We start from the raw sequence: 18,533 nt of genomic DNA on the forward strand, positions 1-18,533 counted from the left end.
AATCACAAAGAACTTTATTTTCATGTCTTAGTTTCCTCCAGCTGTTGCTAACAACTTTACACTGTGTCTCTACAGCCCTTGATTCCTGCATTGTTCCACATAGCAATGGTCACAAATAAATCACCTGCAGGAGAAAACAAGTAGCTTTTTCTAAAGCCCACTGGGCACACCAGAAAGGTGGCCAGTTTCCTGGCCCCTTCTCCTCCCATGACCTGTTCCCCTGGTGTCTCCATCCCACAGGAAAGGACCTAGACTGGAGGTTGCATGCAAGCATGACCCTCATGCTACTCCATCCTCATCCCCGGATCCCTCCAGGGGAGTGAAAAAAGACAATTCCGTATTCCTGTTTCTCAAATGGAGGGCCTTTAAACCCACCAACCCTTCAAAAACCAAACCAAACCAAACAGCAATGTTAGGGCACAGCTATTTTCCATAAACTTATATTTTCATTACCCCATTGTCATTCTGGGAGGCTTTTCCCTTCACTGTCTTCAAAACTTTTCTCATCTTTCACAATGGCAGAATTACATAGGAAGAATTAACCAACACTTGCCCTGGGGAGTGTGGCTCAATTGGTTGTAGCATTGACCCCGATTGGGCATGTACGGGAGGCAACCACTTGCTGCTTCTCTCTTATATAGATATTCCTCTCTCCCTTCCTCTCTCCCTAAAAGCAATGAAAAAATGTCCTCGGGTGAAGATAACAAAAAAAAATTTTTATTAAAAAATTAAAGAATTAACCAACACTTGAAGAAAAAAAAAAAACTAACCCTATGAAAACTCTGCCTTAGACGTAACTTCAGTGAAATGACTATCAACAAGGCTAACATCCTCCTGACCCACCCTCTCCTCTAATTCTGCCTCTACTCCCAATCCCTACCCGCACCCCTTTCTTCACATTCGAGCGTCATGCTCCCCAAAGGGCATGGTTCTATGAAGAAGAGGCCCGAGTGCCTTAGGAAAGCTAAACTTGCTCCAGATCATCGGGTGACAGCCTGGGCTGGCACTGTGGACACCACCATGTGAGCCTCTGGAAGCCACCTGGAGGCCCAAAGGCCTCCTTCATGACCTGGTGGCCGGCAGGGCACTGATCCTTCCTGTAGATCTGTGTGTGCTGCCGTCTGCCCTGGAACTTGCCGTGAAGCCAGCCTGTGCTGAACTCCACCGCGTTATCCACGAGGACCTCAAGTTGCTGAGGACTAAGGAGTGAACCGAGAGAAAGGGGATGGATCCCAGCTCTGTACAAGGCTTCATTCTTAATGATGTTTCCTAAAAGAAAGCAGGGAGAGGACAGGGAAGAATAAAGGACATGCCTATAACAACCAGTCCACAAAGTTAATAAAGCAAACTGAAGCTGGTATGATGGCAACAGGGGAGAGCCTCAGGAAGACATGGAGCCAGCTCTGCCATGTAAGGGGCTCTTGGGTAAGCCTCATAATCCCCAAGGCAATTTCTCTGTCTATAAAATGGGTTTGGTAATACTTTCAAAGTTGTGCAGATCAAAGGAGATAAAACTCATGCATGGCACATGTGATAGCAAAGTGGTTATCAAAACAGGCTCTGCAACCCCTCGATCTGGATTTAAATCCCAGCTCATCCAGATACTAGCTATGTGACCCTGGCAAGTTCCTCACCTTCTTTAGGCTTCAGTTTCCTTACCTGTAAAATGGGGATGTTGCCTAGTTTATGTAAGCAGGAAGTGAGAATTCACACACACACACACACTGAGCAGTGACTCATATACAGAGTACTCAATAAGTATTAGCTATTATTATTGTTTAAAATGTCAAGTATAATGCTTAAAATACAAAAAGCGTTTGGGAGGTATCATTTATTATTTTTCTATTCTTGCCTCATTCCCTGTAAAGCCAGCCTTGATCCCTCCATCCAGAATCAATATTCTCTTCATAATGTTCTAACAATGCACTCTCTTAACCTCTACTAGGCATTTATTTCAGTCTATCTCAAGTTACAGTGAACTGAGTCCATGACTGCTGGGCTGTTAAAACAATAATCTCCTTAAGCAGCACAGGTTGGGCTCAGTAGAAGGCAAGCACTCAGCATGTGTGGAGTGAATGGATGAATGAAATGACTGCCCTTTCCAAGGGCTTCATAATCACATTCATGGTTACACACTAAATTTATCTCTAACATTCACTGGCAGACTACCTGGATTCCTATCTCAGCTGTACCACTTACTAGCGGTATGCCCTTTGCTTTAATTTCTTCATCTGAACGAAGCGAAAACTAGTAAATAACTATCCTACAGAATAGCAATAAGGATGAAACCATGTGCCTGGCATGTTCAAGTCACTTGAAAAATATTGACTGTTATTACTATTGTTCATAATAATAATTTGTTAGTAGACTGTTAGCTCTTGCTATATATACCCTAAAGGCCCTTTGCTCAAGGTGCAGGGACCCCCATGGTCCTAACATAAAAATGGAATGGACCTAGCCCCCTCCTGCCCCCCATAAGCTGAGCTGTGCCTGCAGCTGACAAAATGATGCCTTGGATACGGAGGTGACTCTGTCATCACCAGCTCACCCTATTGCCTCAGTGGCCAATCAGAGGTGCACGTGCTGTCCCACTGTAGGAAATAAGAATGGTCATGTTCTTACAGTCCAGCTAGTTAGCCATCCTAGTTTTCAGATTGCCCAACTCTTCTCTCCACCTCAAAATGCTCTCAGTTTCACTGCTCAGGAAACCTGAACAGAGAGTGCGAACCTGCTTCTTCACTCATGTCTTATAAGACCCTAATGTAGACCTCAGACATCTCTGCTTTAACTAGCAGGCAGCTCCACCTGTCCTGAGCAGCCCCCATTAGCAATGCACTGCTCTGTTAGCAAACTGCATGCTACCGGGTTCCTAACAGACACATATCAAGCACCTCCTGTTGTCCCAGGCACAGTGCCAGGCAGTGGAGGATTCAAGGATAGATGAGGCAGGACCCTCTGCCCTTTAGGAGGTCACATGCTAATGTGGCTGTCAGGCAGACTGCAACTGATAACAGGAATAGGATATGAATTCTGAAGCCAGGAAAGAAGTTAGAAAGTGTCTAATCTAAATGCTGCAGTTTAAAAATGAGGAAAGTGAAGCTAAAGAGAGTAAGTGGGGCCCTCAAGATCAGTAGTGCTCATGCTTGGGGTGGGTCTCAGTTTTGTGCTTCCCAGACGAGTGACTTTTCTGTTAAGTAACCCTGGGGCTCATGCCTTTCCCATCAGTCATACCTAAGCCTGAGAAGTATCTTTGGTCCAACAGTGTATAGCAGACAGGCTGCTCCTGGCCCAGAGCTTCCAAGGCTTGTCTTCGATGAAACTTTTCAGACAAGATGTCAGAGGTGGGTTTGATCACTGGGGAAGAGCTCCAAGACATCTGACAATTATAAAATGCCAGGAAGCCACCACCACCAAAGTGCAAGACCAACCTGGGGAGAAAGAAAAGATCAGGTCACACCTCCACACAGCTCACACCCCACTGTCAGGATTAACTTGGGGGATCTAAGGTCCCAAAAGAGAAAAGGAATGACTCTGCCAGAATCATAAAAATTTCAGGGCTAAACGAAGTAATTAAAAGAAAATATGTATATGGTGTTTCGTTTTTCTGATCTTAACACTGCATGTTCACTGAAGACAATTTGGGATGTACAGGAAAGTCTAAAGTTCAAGAACTGTAGCAACCTCCACAAAAACGGGGCTTATTAGAAAGGACGACAGATAGATGCTAAAGAGGCACCATTCCCAGTTTCAGGCAGTTTTACTGAGAAAGACACACCCAAACTTACTCCCATGGGCTTCCTGAACCCCAAGGACAGAGGACAAACCTTATGAACTTTGGTAAAGAAATAAGGGGACCCTGACCAGCGTGGGTCTGTGGGTTGGGCATCATCCCACAAAGCAAAAGGTTGTTGGTTTGATTCCCAGTCAGGGCACATGCCTGGGTTGTAGGCCAGGACCCCAATTCAGGGGTGTACAAGAGGCAATAGATCAATGTTTCTCCCCATCTCTTTCTCCCTCCCTCCCTTCCGCTCTGTCTGAAAATAATGAAATATTTTTTTTTAAAAGGAAAGAAGGAATGAGTTACTCTGCCAGGGGAGATATTCAGGCTAGAATTGGACTCCACATCAGAAGAAGAGTGCAGTTCATGCATCTGACCTAAATGATGTTCTTATATGAAAGTAGGAGACTGACTTTATTTTTTAAAAGATTTTATTTATTTATTTTTAGAGAGACAGGGAGGGGGGCAGAAAGAGAAGGAGAGAAATATCAATGTGTGGTTGTCTCTTGCACACCCCCAACCAGAGACTTGGCCCGCAATCCAGGCATGTGCCCTGACCGGGAATCAAACCAGCAACCCTTTAGTTTGCAGGCTGGTGCTCAATCTACTGAGCCACACCAGGCAGGGCTAAAAAATAATTTTAAAAATTGTTTAAATTTTATGGTTATTAACTCAGAAAACAACAAGTATAATTTAAGATAATATTATTACCAACAGAATGAAAATAAATTAACGGGGAAAAAGCTGAAATAATAAATCCAACAAAATAAAAGAAAATACAATAAAATGGCAAATGGAAGAAAATCCAAATACCACAGTTACTCCATTTCAAAACAGAGTTTCAGTTTGAGTTCAAAGAGATACAAAAGGCTGGTTTACTTTATACAAAAGATGCCTAAAATAAGTGAGGAAAAACACCATACCTACAGCTAAGTGAGAAAAGAGCAAGGGGTGGGCCAGTGGAGCTCAGTGGCACTATCGGCATTAAGAAGAGCATAATTCAGGGCCAAAGGTAAAGATGAGCATGTTATTTAACAATGAAGCTGTAAAGAACCTATGAAGAGTCAGGGACCCCAATGCCTGGGACCACAGGGCTGACAAACACAGAAACAAAAATGCTTAAAAAGACCAGGAGAAACTTTATAAAGCCACAACTACCCTGGGGGACTTTGATGTGCCTCTTCCCAAGTTTGGCATATTAAGTAAACAAAAAAATAAGCAAGGACAGAGATTTTGAGTTATTAAAGCCATAACCTGTTCTTAATATTTACAGAATGTTTTACTTTGACCAAACATACTATCTTCATTTATGTACATAAAGTATAAGCAAAGGTCAATTGCATGTTCAGATGCAAATCTTAATGCTAAAAGTAGAAAATGTACAGGCTTTGTTTGATCATAATACTGATCACAGTCCAATAAAAAATTACCACAAAACAAAATGAATACTCCAAACAACCATTTGGACAATTAGGAAATACTCTTACATGTAGAGTATATAAAACTAATATTATTTATTTTAAAGACCAACAATGTAGATAAAACTTTCACAAGCCTAATAAAGAAAAAAAGGGGTGAGGAGACAAAGTAACACATCAAACATGAAAAATGAGAAGGGAGACATAACTTGACAAAATTTTAAAAGAGAATGATTATGTGTTAACTCCGTGACAAATCTGGAAACCTTGGGGTGAGCCTTGTTAGTGGAAGAGCATTTAAATTCCCCTAGCTGGAGACTGTTTCAGGAATCAGCCCAGGAGCCGGCCCCAGCAATGAGAGGTTTGCTGGGGGTTTCTGAGAAAGCTCTCCTTGCTCACTGAACGTTTCAAAATGACCCTCTCTCTTCCTCTTTCCTTGTGTGAACTTAAGGCCTAGAACTGCAGAGCCTCTAAATGCTGGTCTAAAGTCAAAACCGACAGGTGGAAAAGTGCAAAGACAGGAGAATCCCAAGAACCTGAAGCCAAAAACTGGGAACTGAGCCAATGCCAAATCCTTCTCTCCGTCTGAACTTCCAATTATGTGAACAACAACAACAAAAACATCTCCTCCCAATTTAGGCAGTCTGAGTTCTTTGTAGAGTCCAAAGCGTCCTATGGGCCCTATAATCATACCATAAATAAAGACTACAGTTCTGAGCATAAAAATATATGAGATTTTAGAAAACAGAAAATCAGTGTGACTTTAGAGTAGAAGGGGCCATTTTTAGCAAAAGGGGTTAACTTAAAAGCTATCAAGAAAAATACTGACCCCATATGGTGCTGGTCTTATATAACTTTGTAAGTTATATAAATGTGTAATCACTATGCTGTACACCAGAAACTAATATAATATTCTATGTCAACTGTAATTGAAAAATAAAAATTTTTTTTTAAAATACTAACCACTGACTACATAACAATTAAAAATCCTGAACGCCAAAGGGAACAAATACTGCCAAAGGACACAGACAGGAAACAATACTGGTACCACACATCACAAAAGCTAACACACAAGATCTAAAAGCTCTCACAAAGTGATAAAAAATATATACACAAACAATCCAATGGTAGTGAATTCAGCTCAGTGAGCACTTCTGCAAGGCCATAAGAAGGTTCAACCATAAGAATGCTCATTCTCTTTGACCAGCAATGACTCCTCTGGGTATGTACAGCAAGGAAATAACCCTGAACATGGATAGAGTTTTACGCACTGAGATAGTGCCAACATTAATAGATTAAAAACTGGGACAATTCTGTCCCTAGATTCAGAGTGCAATCGTTAAGTCATCCAATGTTCTTCAGAGATGTCCACCCTCCAGGGCCCTGTTTGTTAGGAAAGTTGTCCCCCTTTGCTAAGATGACCCAGGATGTGACCATTGCTCTCTAGGTGCAGGCCACAGTCTACTTTCTATGACAGGCAAACTGAGACGTGTCTCCTCTCTCCTAGGAAGCAGACTGCCGGAGAGCAGCTCAGACAGCCACCTGAGGGCACCCATAGAGTGAGCCACACCATGGGGGCCCTGGAGAACACCGCAGACCCTGCAGAGATGCAGACAGACGCAGTCCACAGCGCCCTCCCCCATGCCATTACCTTGGAATGGGGTCCCTCCAGTCACCCCTCTTGTTTGCTTTCTTTGCTCTGGAGAATTCGTTCACCCAAATGCTGCCAAACAAACCAAAGCTGATCTTCAGCCACCTCTCAGCACCTCCTGCAGGGCTGTCGCCCTCCAGACACCCTGAACCATTGTCTCCACTGTGGATAAGCTCTGGGAATTGGGAGGACTGGTCTGAGATTTTCTGGACGTCGGGACTCAAGTTCTGCTTTTGGTCCCCAGCCTTTTCTTTCCTCTCTCCTTTTTGTAGATGTTCTGGCAGTGGGTTGTTGTCAGAAGACCTGGTTTCTTCATCTGGATCAAATCTAAGGAATAATTTCTTTCCATGGACCTAGAAAAAAAAATGAACATAATCTAAATCTTTGTTACAGATGTGTGTGTGTGTCCCCTGCCCCAAATTCATATGTTGAAAACATAACCTGCAATGGGATGGTACCTGGAGGTGCACCTCTGGAAGGGGATTAGGCCATGAGGGTGGAGGCCTCATGAATGTGATCAGTACCCTCTTAAAGGAGACCCCAGAGTGCTCCCTCGTCCCTTCCACCATGTGAGGACACAGGGAGAAGATGACTGTCTACGTGCCAGGAAGGTGAATTTTCCAGCATCTTGATTTTGAATTTCCAGCCCCCAGAACTGAGAAATGAATTTTTATATTTATAAGCCACCCAATCTGTGGCATTCTGTTATAGTAGAACAGACTAAGGGAGCTTTACACAGACTCAGAGAGGGGGAGACTAGAACAGGCGTATGAGACATTTATCCTAATGCAAATTTCTCCATTCTTGCCTCTTCCATGAAGCTTTCCTAAGTTGAGTATTTTGGACTAGACTTTTGCTCTTTGCTCCAGAGGTGTGAGCAGTTAGCACATTTTCCAAGTGATTGGAATCAAGTGGAAATCGGATTGTCAATGAAATAGATCCATTCTAGACAGCAAGACCATCCTAGAATTCCTGAAGGGAAATGCTCCCAAATTTTCCATGGATTAGCTAAGAAATGAACAGAAGTTGTCATCCCTGTATTTAGGGATTAACACTTTTTTTTTTTTTTTTTTTTAGAAATAATCAGCACATACATGCTCTACACCCAGACTGACAGCAGCTAAAGACAATACATTGTAAAATTAGGCCCCCCTCACCACCCCCCTGAATTGGATTTGATAGAAGTAATGACCACAGAGAACTCAAAATAAAAACTGTGATCAATAAAAACTGAACCATGACATAAAGATTGACCAGTGAATCAAACCATCACTACACAATGTATAAAGAAAAGAGTTCACCTCATCACAGTGAAAACGATTTCAGTACAAAAGGAGAGTAGGAAATGTCTGCCAAGGAATGCTTGAGCTACTTCTATGCTCATATTGCAGCCCTAGTATGTAAAGTGTATAGGGTCAGATTTCATGATAAGCCTGTTCTCCATGACCTGAAATTCTGGCTCTTTCAACAAGTTAAAACCAAAGCACCTCGCATTAATAATGGAAATGCCTGTTTTACTCTGACTGCCAAAGGTACATACACAAAGATCATGGTTCTGGTATGATCTTCAACTTGTCAGTTAGTATAAAAATTACAACTGTAAGCTGTCTTCTGCAGTCCCCTCCCCAAAAGAGGGCATTACCTGCAAACCTTATCTGCAAATACGAGCACAGCTATTTACTCCCACGCGTGAGGAATGGTTTAATGAGCTTCATCAAAACCAGAGCAAGGTGCCCTGAGCTTGGCTCAGTAGGTTGGGCATCATCCTACAACGCAAAAGGTCGTTGGTTGGGGCCATGCAACCAATTGATGTTTCTCTCTCCATTTACTGTTTCTCTCCCTCTCTTTCTCCCTCCCCCACCGCTTCTAAAAATAAATAAATAAATAAATAAATAAATAAATGTTTAAAAAATTTAAAAAACAGAGCAAGAAATTAAGTGGGTGTAAAAGAATTTGCTCCAGAAAATGCTTTCTCAATACAAATTCACCTACACTGGTATAATGCTGATGAAAATATTTGTCAAATGCCCCTTAGAGTCAAAACATTTACCAGGTCAAAAATGCTTCTCTGAGGATATTCTTGTACCCTCTCCAACTATGGCAATTCCTACTGTCCCTCTTTTAAATTCCTGTGACACTACAGTATTTCAAATAGCTGATTGTTAATTGAGTTTATACAATGTGCCAGACAGTGGCGAGGCTCCGAGGAACACACAGCTGAGTAAATCTCTGCTCCGTCTCACTAGGATTTCAGTATCTGAAAGGAAGAAAATTCTGACACCTGCTACAACGTGGATAAACGTTGAAAACATTATGCTCAGTGAAAGAAGCCAATCACAGAAAAACACACATACAAGGTACTTGATTCCACATATGTAAAATGTCCAACAAAGGCAAATCAATAAAGACAGAAAATAGGTTAGTGGTTGCTTAGGGCCAGGAGTGAAGGGTTGGGGTGAAATGCAAAGTGACTGCTAATGGGCACCAGATTTCTTTTTGGGGGGACAGAAATGTTCTAAAATTAGTTGTGGTGATAGCTGCACAACTCTGTGTGAAGACACCAAAACCCAATAAATTGCACACTTTAAGTGGGTGAATTGTATGCTATGTAAATTTTATCTCAGTAAAGCAAACTAGGATTTACTGAGCACCTATTATGTGCCAAGCATAAAGTCTGTTTCATACAACCATTTGTACTGCTCAGTGACTTATCCCCATTTACAACTGCAGAAACTAGAGCTAAGATTAAGTAACCTGCTTAGGAGCACACAGCTAAGAAGCAACAGAGCTCATTTATTTTTTTCCTACAGCCAATTACTATATGCCTCCCTAAGTGCCAGGCACTGAGCTAAGTGCCAGGGATACAATATTGATGAGGACACACTCCCTGCCCTAGTTATCTGTCTCTTCCACTAAGCAGGTAGGACAAATTCAGCTATGAGGGTCCCACAGGAGGAAGCAGAGGGTGCCATGGAAGTGCAAAGAAGGCTGTCCCCAGTCCACAGCAGGCAGGGCAGTCTCCTCAGAAGGTATGAGGGCAAGGCTAAAACCAGAAGACTAGGAATTACCATGGTAATGGGAGGGGACAGGACTGGAGGTAGAGCTGGGAAATAAAGGAAGACTTGCTCAACCAGGGGAGAAGTCAAAGCCATGGTTAAGAAGGTCTTGCTAAAGAAGCTCCAGAACATTCAATACAATTGGATAAGAGATTTGGGGAAGCGTAAGAAGCGTTCTAGAGTGGTGTGTCCAAGTCAGAACCCAGGAGCCCTTGAGGGAATTCTGACTTACAGTCAGGGCAAAGGTGAACCAGGTTGGAAACTATGTCAGAAGGCTATGCTCTTTCCTTACATCCTTGCTGGCCCCATGGGATTAAACATGGCTCCCAAACAAAGGCACACATCAGAGTCAGCTGGAGCGATTAGAATCACTCCAGACTCCCTGAATCAGAATCTCCAGTTTTTGCCTGTTTATTTTTGTAGTCCCACGGGCCACTGTGATGCCCACTTCTGGCGGAGAAACAGCAGACTGAAAGAGGAGCTGCGTGGAGTCCGAGCATAGGTGTTTTGAGCTCAAGGAAGTGATGGCATGGGAAGTGCTGAGATCCATTCTAGGGGAGGCACAGGACAGGCTGATGGAGCCGGCCTATCCGTGTGAAGTATAAACAAGGCCACCAGAAGACCGTGCACTCACCTGGGTGTCCTGGAGCCACAGGGACTGGAAACTGGCAGGGTTTAGCTTCTGACTGCTGCCCCCTGTCTTGACCACCTGCTGCCCCACAAAGGGGCACACCAAATGGTGAAACTTCCTCACAGATGGCCCTTCAGGCATCCCTGCAGGCAGAAATCACGTAGTTTCCCTCTAGCATCTCTGATGGGTGTCAAGCTCCAAGCTTTCAAGCAGCTATTTTTTGCCACCAACCTGAACAGTATACATGGCCAAAACAGGAGCGTGGTTTGGGGGGAGGGTCAGATCACAGAGACGGACCAGCTGAGCCAGCTTCCTAGGAATGGGTTCCCTTTCCAGCTCCTCTCCCCTTTCTTTATGGAGCAAACAATTAAGCACCTGCGGTGTGCTACACATCACCTCGGGGGAGCCTCTTCTGGGCACCTGTGGCAGCTTCGAACAGGAGCGGACCCTTGTTACTTGCTGCCTGGACTGTGGGCCTTAACTCCTCTCCATCCCTTCTCTGTCCTCCCTCAAAACCAATCCAACCCACTGCTGCTGATATATCCCCAACCTCTTTTTTTAGGAAAGAGATGGTCTTGGTAGAGAAGGCTGTGAGGGACACAAAGACACATATGTGGATTCAGCCCTCCCATGATCACCTCACTCGTAAGGGCGCTGTGTATGTGACAACAACAGTGCAGAGCTCAGAATCATGACAAGCGCAGACACAGAGTCATGCTGGTTCAGAGCAGAGAGGTCACATGCAGCTTAACTGCAAATATTTACCCCTGGTAACTGAGAAACAGCTGGGGTTCCATATGGAGAGTCATTTCTGCATCTCTCCCTGCTCCAGATCACCCAAGTCCACTGAGTTTGTGAGGCATTCAGGTGTTTGAGTCTGAGTGGTCTGCATCCCGCTTTTCAGACGCAGGAGCGCCCCCTACCTTACCCAGGGCACACTACTTACCTACCTGTTTCCTCACCTGCCCAGACACTAAGAAATGATGAAGATCCAAAGAACTAAGTAGGTAACTGCCATGGTGTTAGCCATTGCATTTCAGTAATTCAAAAAATAAAAATAAAAAAAAAATTTAAATCTCTGAAATGGGGATGTCTCTTACAATCCACGCTTTCTCATCTGTTTAATTAGCAGCATATTCAGTAATATGCATTTTAAATGAGTGTTTTAGAGTCACTACGATGTAGTCATAGTCCCCTAATGGGACCTTCGAGACACTCAAGAGTCTATAGTGACAAAATTGCTGGGCTGCAGGGAGACCTGCAGCCGACCTTAACCAGCCAGCTTTCTGTGCCCAGGTCGTCTCCAGAGGAAGCTTCTGAAAAAGCCTCGCTCTGAAATGCACCTAATCCTGAAGGGCCCAGACACAGGGCATGTTTCTTTCAGGTATATTTATAGAGATGGAATCCTGAGCAGCAAGTTGCTTCTACCATAAACTTAAAAGACAAGAACCGGAAGGGACAGATTTGATGAGGAAGCCACGCCTGCCCTCAAGCCCCCTCTCTCACGGTTGGTTAATGGCTCCCTAGCGCACCACAGTGAAATCAGGAGGGGCCAGGAGAGTCACCGTCGTCCTCTTTTTAAAGGTAAATCACCCACTCCCTCGGGAGAGCCCAGAATGGATGCTTTCCCAACTTCCTCGGGGTGAAGGTGGGGGGTAAGGGGGATGAGAGGTGGGCGCAGAGACAGGGCTGAAGGGTTGTGGAGCCACCCAGGAGAAAATGCAGGGAAACAGTGGTAAGCATCCTACACCCCCACCCCCGAAAAAAAAATCGGCCAGGGGTGCGGATTCCATAGAGGACGCTTCTAAAATTTTCGGTAATTGAGTTTTCCCGCCGGTAACAAGGACGACAACGAGTGCAGGCGGCGGTAAAACTTGGGGAGCTCTGCGTTAAGATGGGGGGGGGGCACTCCGCGCACCTACGGGGAGAGAGCCCCGCCGCCTTCTCCCCGCCCGGCCGGACCTTGCGGAGGGGTGTGCGGCTGCACTCACCGGCTCCGGGCCCGCAGCCGCTGGGCGAGGCCCTCCCACCGCCTCCCGAGCTGGGAGGACTGGGCGTCTGGCGTCTGCGCCGGGATCTGCCCCAGTGGTGGGCGCGGAACGCTGTTGCGGGAGCCTGGAAGAGGGGGTTTAGGGCGAGGGACCCCCACGGCCGTGTAGGCACGTGACTGTGTTTGGGGGAAGGACGTAGAACGGGGTTCCGCCCCCGGGGTGTGCCCAGAAGGCGGGGCTCGTCCCTTGTTGTTGGGCGGAGCTTTGTCGTCAGTGGGTGGGAGCAGGGCTCTATCGGGTCAGGGTGCGGGGTTGAGGGCCCGCCCTCGGTGGGGAGGGCGTGGGTCTCCTACCCTGTGGGGTTCGGGAGGTGCCTCCGAGACGAAAGGTGGGGGCGAAGGGCGGCGTGGAAGACGGGCAGCCGGAGTCTGAGATTGAGTGGACGGTGAAGAAGCAAACTGTCTTTGGAATGTTTATTGTCTGACGAAGACAGACGGTTATAGAAATTGATTAAATATCTGAACAGAACTTAGACAAGCCTTTAAGGTGATTTTGCTCAGCATCCAAGCTTAGTGAGGTCGTTGTGAAAAGAAAATAGGTTGTCAAGAAATTCTCATGAAATGTTTAAAGGGTGGGATAATTGACTTTATTTAACTTGAGTATTATTATTTGAATTTTTTACCATAAATACATTTTGCCTTAAAGGTTATATTTGCATATTAAGGTTTTATTTCAAAGAATAAAACGATAAAATAGTAGGCTATTTAAAAATAAGTATGTCCCATTGTTGTTAGCTCTCCAAAGAGGATGCGGAGCCTGCACAGGAAAGCAGGCACCACGGATCACCACTAAGAGGCCCTGGGGAGGGCTTGGCCAGCACAGGAAGAGGCCAGGGCCCTCCTTAGGTGGGTCCTACTGCTTGAGAGGGCGCAGTACAAAGAGCCTTCATCTGAAGGCCTTGGGCAGGAAGTGAGAAGAGGAAGGCTGGGAAGGCTTGGGGTATGGAGGGTCCTCAGCACAGAGGAGCCCTGGAGGCAGAGTGGATGCGGTTTGAGGGCATGGAGTTTCCAGGAGGGATCCCCAGAAAGCCTTCTGGTCTCTCTCTTTCTTTCAGTGGCCTCTTCTGGAGACCAGCATCCCCACCACAGGATGACCCCTGATGTAGGACCAGGCACACCCCAACAGCAGCTTCTGGAGCCCCTAATTTCCCATCTTGTAGACTCTGGTTGAGCTGGGAAGGAAGCTAGAGCCACAGTTCTTACCTCACCTCTTGGAATGAATGCCTGGTGCCTAACAAGTCTCTGTTGAGGCCAAAGGGCTATAGAGTTGAGAACAGCAATGGTTCACAGATTGACTATGTTATTTATAATAATAGATGTTGTTTGTTGAGCACATATTATGTGCAAGACACTCTTCTAAGCTCTTAACATAGATTGCTTCATTATTATAGGAAGACAAGCAAGTCACAATATCTCAATCTACCCATGTATTAAAGTAGGATATCTATTTCATGGTGTTTTTATGGAAATATTAGAAAGCAAGGCTTCTCAGACTTTAATGTGCATATGAGCTAGCTGGGAATCTTGTTTAAATGCAGATTCTGACTCAGGTTTGTAGCGAAGCCCAAGATTTTACCTTTCCAACAAGCTGCCAGGTGATGCTGCTGCCGCTGCTGCAACTGCTGGCCCAGAGACCACACTTGGAGCAGCAGGACTTAGAGCACAGTACTTGGCAGTGGTAGGTACTCAATAAACATACTTTAAATGAATGATTAAATGAGATTATTAGATGCAAAATGTTCATAAAATGTAAAGTGCTGTGCAAATGTATGTTATCAATCTGGGAATCTGCCTAGAAAAGGGCAAACTCCTAGAAGAGTAATTGGAATAGCACTTTAGAACACTATCTCTGCATCAGACTAGCTGGGTCCAAATCCTGTCAATCAGTGGGCAGAGTTTGGGCAAGTAATTTAACCGTTTTCTACCTCAGTTTCTTCATCTGTCATATGGAGTGAAGTGCCTCTCTGGGCTACTGTGGGATTTACTGAGATGATAAATCAGTCTCTTAGCACTGAGCCTGGCAAAGAGTAATAGCTCAATACATTTTAGTTATTATTATTTGCCTCCTGGATTTGGGGCAGTCCCAAAGCTCATAGGAGCCTGGCCCTCAGCACCATGGAGGTCAGTCGCCAGGTTTCTCAGTGCCATGGAGCCAATTCCTCTCTCTTCTTCTGTGCTCCTGATTTCTCCAGCAGGGTAAAAGTTATAATGCACATTAAAATCAATTAAAATACAGTCGCCTCCAAGAGAGCAAGAAAGGAAGTGAAGGAGAAAAGCAGTAAAATGTGGTGAGGAATCAAATTGCCAAGGAAAGAGTTTGGGGATTGTGAACCACATCAGGGAGGGTTCATATGTCTCTAGAGACACCTGGGGGCACCGAGGGCTGAAAGTGAGGCTCCTGGGTCTATTCCAGTTGGCCCTCTTTAGGGCATGTGACCGTGGGCAGTAAGCCCCACTCCCCAGCAATTCTAGACCCTTCTTTCATTGTACCTAAATTGAAGGAATTGGAGAATTTGGAACCAAGTATCCTCCCAACTTCTGGAAAAGATGTTGAAAGACTTAATCTTGGAGTGGGACGTAGTCCCAGGCTGTGTTGAGTTTCCAGCTTTGAGGTGTCCACTCTTTAGGGGAGGCAAGGGTGGGGTGTAATAGCCCCAATGCTGGAATCAAATAGGCATGGTTTGAATCCTGATTCTGCACAAACTAGTTCTGTGACCTTCAGTAGGTGACTTAAAAGCTGTGGGCCAGTATCTTTGTGAGCAAAATATGATCGTGACGATATAGACTATATGTTTTATGTGCCTATATAAATCTACTAGCAGTGTTTATGTGCAGTGCTCAATAAGCAGTAGGTACTTTTCTAAGCAAAATTTCTGGACTGATCTCGGATAGCTTGAAAATGTGGCCGATAGATTCTGAAGGATACAGAGGAGTATGAGGACGCGGGCGCCCCCACCTGGTGAGTGTGTTAACTGCAAGGACAGTACCTTGATTCCAATCTCAGAGCCTCTCTAGTGTGGGTAGGTGCTCATTAAGTGCAGCTCTTCCTCACGCCAGCTCTGTGGCCTTGGGCAAGTTCCCTCGATGATGAGGGAACAAGAAGGTTTGGACTAGAAAATCCATGGGATCCCTCATGGCCTGTAAATGTGTCAGGCACCCAATCCAGTCATCCTTTTTTGCTAGCAGGTGCGGTTTAGTTTTCCTTCCGTTCCATTCAACTATCCCTGGCCAGTTACTGGAAACCTTAGCAATACTGACTTCCCAAAATCCTTAGATTCCTGTAAGGAAGGGACTACCAGGAATTCCTTAGCCCTGTCTCTGTATAAACAGCTAGAGTTTAAGTTGCAGGATCTCCCATGAGCATAGAACAGCTCCATGGGTCCTGACAGCTGCCCTGGGACTGTTGGATTGATTGACTTCAGAGCTAACTGGGAAGATTTACTCTGAGCCTAACTTTTCTCATTAAATGCCAGGACACCCTCAACAGAGCTGACCTTGTTAGTTAGACCAATACAGCCTTGCAGCACTGGACTAAACCGGAGTCTGAGACTAGGAGGTCTTAACATGGGGCATATGGAGAACTTTCCAGATTTGCAGTGGTGTTCAAAATCTCAGGCTATGTGCACCTGTCTGGAAAAGTGAGCACAGCTTTTATTACATTTCTAGAGAGGTCTGTGACCCCAAAAGTTAAAAAAAACAAACACTGTCCAAAATTACAGAAATGATCTACTCCAAGCATTCTCTACAGGATCTACAGTAAGCCTTGGAAGTGCGTTCTGGTCTCATAACCTGCAGCCTCTTTCAAAACTCAGCACAGCTGGATGGTGAAAGAAGACACCAAGGTTGTTTGATGGACGTAAGGAAACACACCAAAACTAAAGAAGAACATGCTGTCCTCTTTGGTGTGGCAGCCACAGAAGACCCAAAAGCGTTTTCCATCACTTCTTCTTCCTTCGCTGGGATTGGCTTTCAGACTAGAGACCATTCTTCAAAAGCTTGTCACTGATGGAACATTTCTATACTTTAAAGGGGCATTTAGAATTAAGACCTGTGACAAAAATCGGGCAAGTGATGTAAATTCTGTTTGGGGGTCCCAAACTAAATGTGGCTAAGAAGCAACCAACCAACCTGGTTCTCTTAAGCTGATATGAACAGGTGCTGGAGAGTGTCTACACCTGTTTTTGCAATGGCTGCAATATTGGAAGAAGTTGTTTCCCAGGTGGCTGCTTTGAGACAGTGCTCATTTGGATGTATAGCTTCTGAAACGTTTCTAAACCTCATTACTTGGGTCACAATAAAGGTGCTGTTTTCCACTTGGAGAACATCAATCTGGAGTCTCTGGGAGGAGCACTTTTAAATCTTGGGGCCCTGGGGTTTAATTTTTACCAACAAGAGTATGTAAAACCCTGTGAGACATGAACCACTTTCTTCCAACTCATGATTTCAGAGCTGCTGGTCCCAAGTTCAAGATGCTAGACCTAATTTAGTGTGACTCTAATGAGGTGGAATGATAAGTCTATTTTTTTTTTGCATTTCTAATTGCAATTCATTTTATTTAAGCAAATCCATTTCCAAGAAGGGGCAGTACAGTGAGTATAATCATTTTTAAGAGTCTACTAGTATTGCGCTTCTGATAACTTCTTATAGTAAGATTCACTGATTAGGAATTCACAGCTTCCCAGTGATTAAAAACCTCTTATAAGCCCATTGGGGGGAGTGTCATATCATGTTTCCTGTTTATTTCTCAGGTGAAGCAGGGCCGCTACAGCTTGGGTCCCAGAGCACCAGGTGCCTTGCAGGCTTTTTATGAATCTTCTGTTCTTGTTAACTCAGAGCACAGCTGTGTGGTCACCAGTCTATATGACTAAACCTATGATCTCCTAGGCTTCAGTCAGAAGAGTGAGCTATTAATGCACGAACCAAAAGGAAACTGGATTTTGCAAAAGTAGGTCTGTTTTAATGTCACCTTCACTTGGATTACTTAGTTCTCATTAGTAAATAGCAGCTACTGGAAGTGAGATCAAAGTCACACTAGGGCCAGAGTGGTAGAGAACAGCAGTACTTCCAGGAGGCTATGGGTCAGAAACAGAAGCAAGTGTCCAGGGGCAGAGACCTGGAGGTTCTACTGCCCAGGCTAACCCTTGAAGCTTTAAGTCTGGTCCTTGGTCATGGGATGATGGCATTTTCGTGTGTTCTAGCTTCAGGCAGGACAAGATTGCAATCTGAAGAGTAGAGTCCGGTGTCAAAAAATGATTAAAAACCCAAAACCAACCACCTCCACTCCAAAAGCAGCTTTCCAAATGGCTGTTTCTCATGCACTCAGTAGCCTAGTCAGTATGTCAAGTTCTGGAGACTCAGGGGTGGAGGTTGGGTCATCCAAATAACCCCCGACCCAGCTCCATTTGGTGACTGTTCAGTCAATATAAACTTAATTTGCACTGCTGTCAATCCAAGCCAAACATGATCACAGCTAAATCTGCTACTACTCACCCCCTAGCAGCATTCAAAAGTAAATATTAAGGAGTGATGCTGTCCAACTGTTAACATGATTTGGCCTTTTGCTTCCAAAGGTTTTATCACAGCAAGAGGAGACTGTAAGGGAAGGTGATGGAGTTCTTAATCTGGACACATGTCACTGGCTGCTTAAGTCACCAAAGTAGGACAGTCACTTATTTTAATGATGAGGGATTGCTAGCCCTCACCCCCTGCTTCCTTCAGCTTTTCCCAACCATCTGCAAACTGCACCCTTTAGAATATCAAAATCAACCTCCTCTGGGGATACCTTTCATTTCGGAAAGCAACCAAGTCTGGTGAGCAAGGAGGCTGACCCAAGCTGGATTATACCATCTGGGGTAAAGCCCAAGTTGTGACTATATAAGGTCATCTGGTGTTATATATGATTTTGTTCTGGAAGCCATTCCTAAAGAGATGTGGCAAAATGTTTTCTAC

General features: G+C 44.8%; 1 protein-coding gene and 1 long non-coding RNA gene across 2 annotated transcripts in view; one reads left to right on the forward strand and one right to left on the reverse strand.

Moving 5' to 3' along the window:
- NEIL2 (nei like DNA glycosylase 2) lies at positions 1 to 12,583 on the reverse strand. The gene is made up of 5 exons (XM_090288960.1): positions 12,526 to 12,583; positions 10,538 to 10,677; positions 6,848 to 7,200; positions 3,232 to 3,428; positions 1 to 1,269 (listed from the first exon to the last, which is right to left on the reverse strand). The coding sequence occupies exons 2-5, from the start codon at positions 10,673 to 10,675 to the stop codon at positions 965 to 967; spliced, it is 993 nt and encodes a 330-aa protein (XP_090145086.1). The 5' UTR covers positions 10,676 to 10,677; positions 12,526 to 12,583; the 3' UTR covers positions 1 to 964.
- LOC149999463 (uncharacterized) overlaps positions 12,020 to 18,533 on the forward strand; it is a 20,829-nt gene continuing 14,315 nt past the window's right edge. Inside the window, exon 1 of the long non-coding RNA XR_016513412.1 lies at positions 12,020 to 12,118. This is a non-coding gene — a long non-coding RNA (uncharacterized LOC149999463). The remainder of the gene's footprint in view (positions 12,119 to 18,533) is intronic.

The sequence above is a fragment of the Furipterus horrens genome, unplaced genomic scaffold (genome assembly GCF_987537825.1).
Source record: "Furipterus horrens unplaced genomic scaffold, mFurHor1.1.pri manual_scaffold_10, whole genome shotgun sequence".
NCBI classification, from domain to species: Eukaryota; Metazoa; Chordata; class Mammalia; order Chiroptera; family Furipteridae; genus Furipterus; species Furipterus horrens.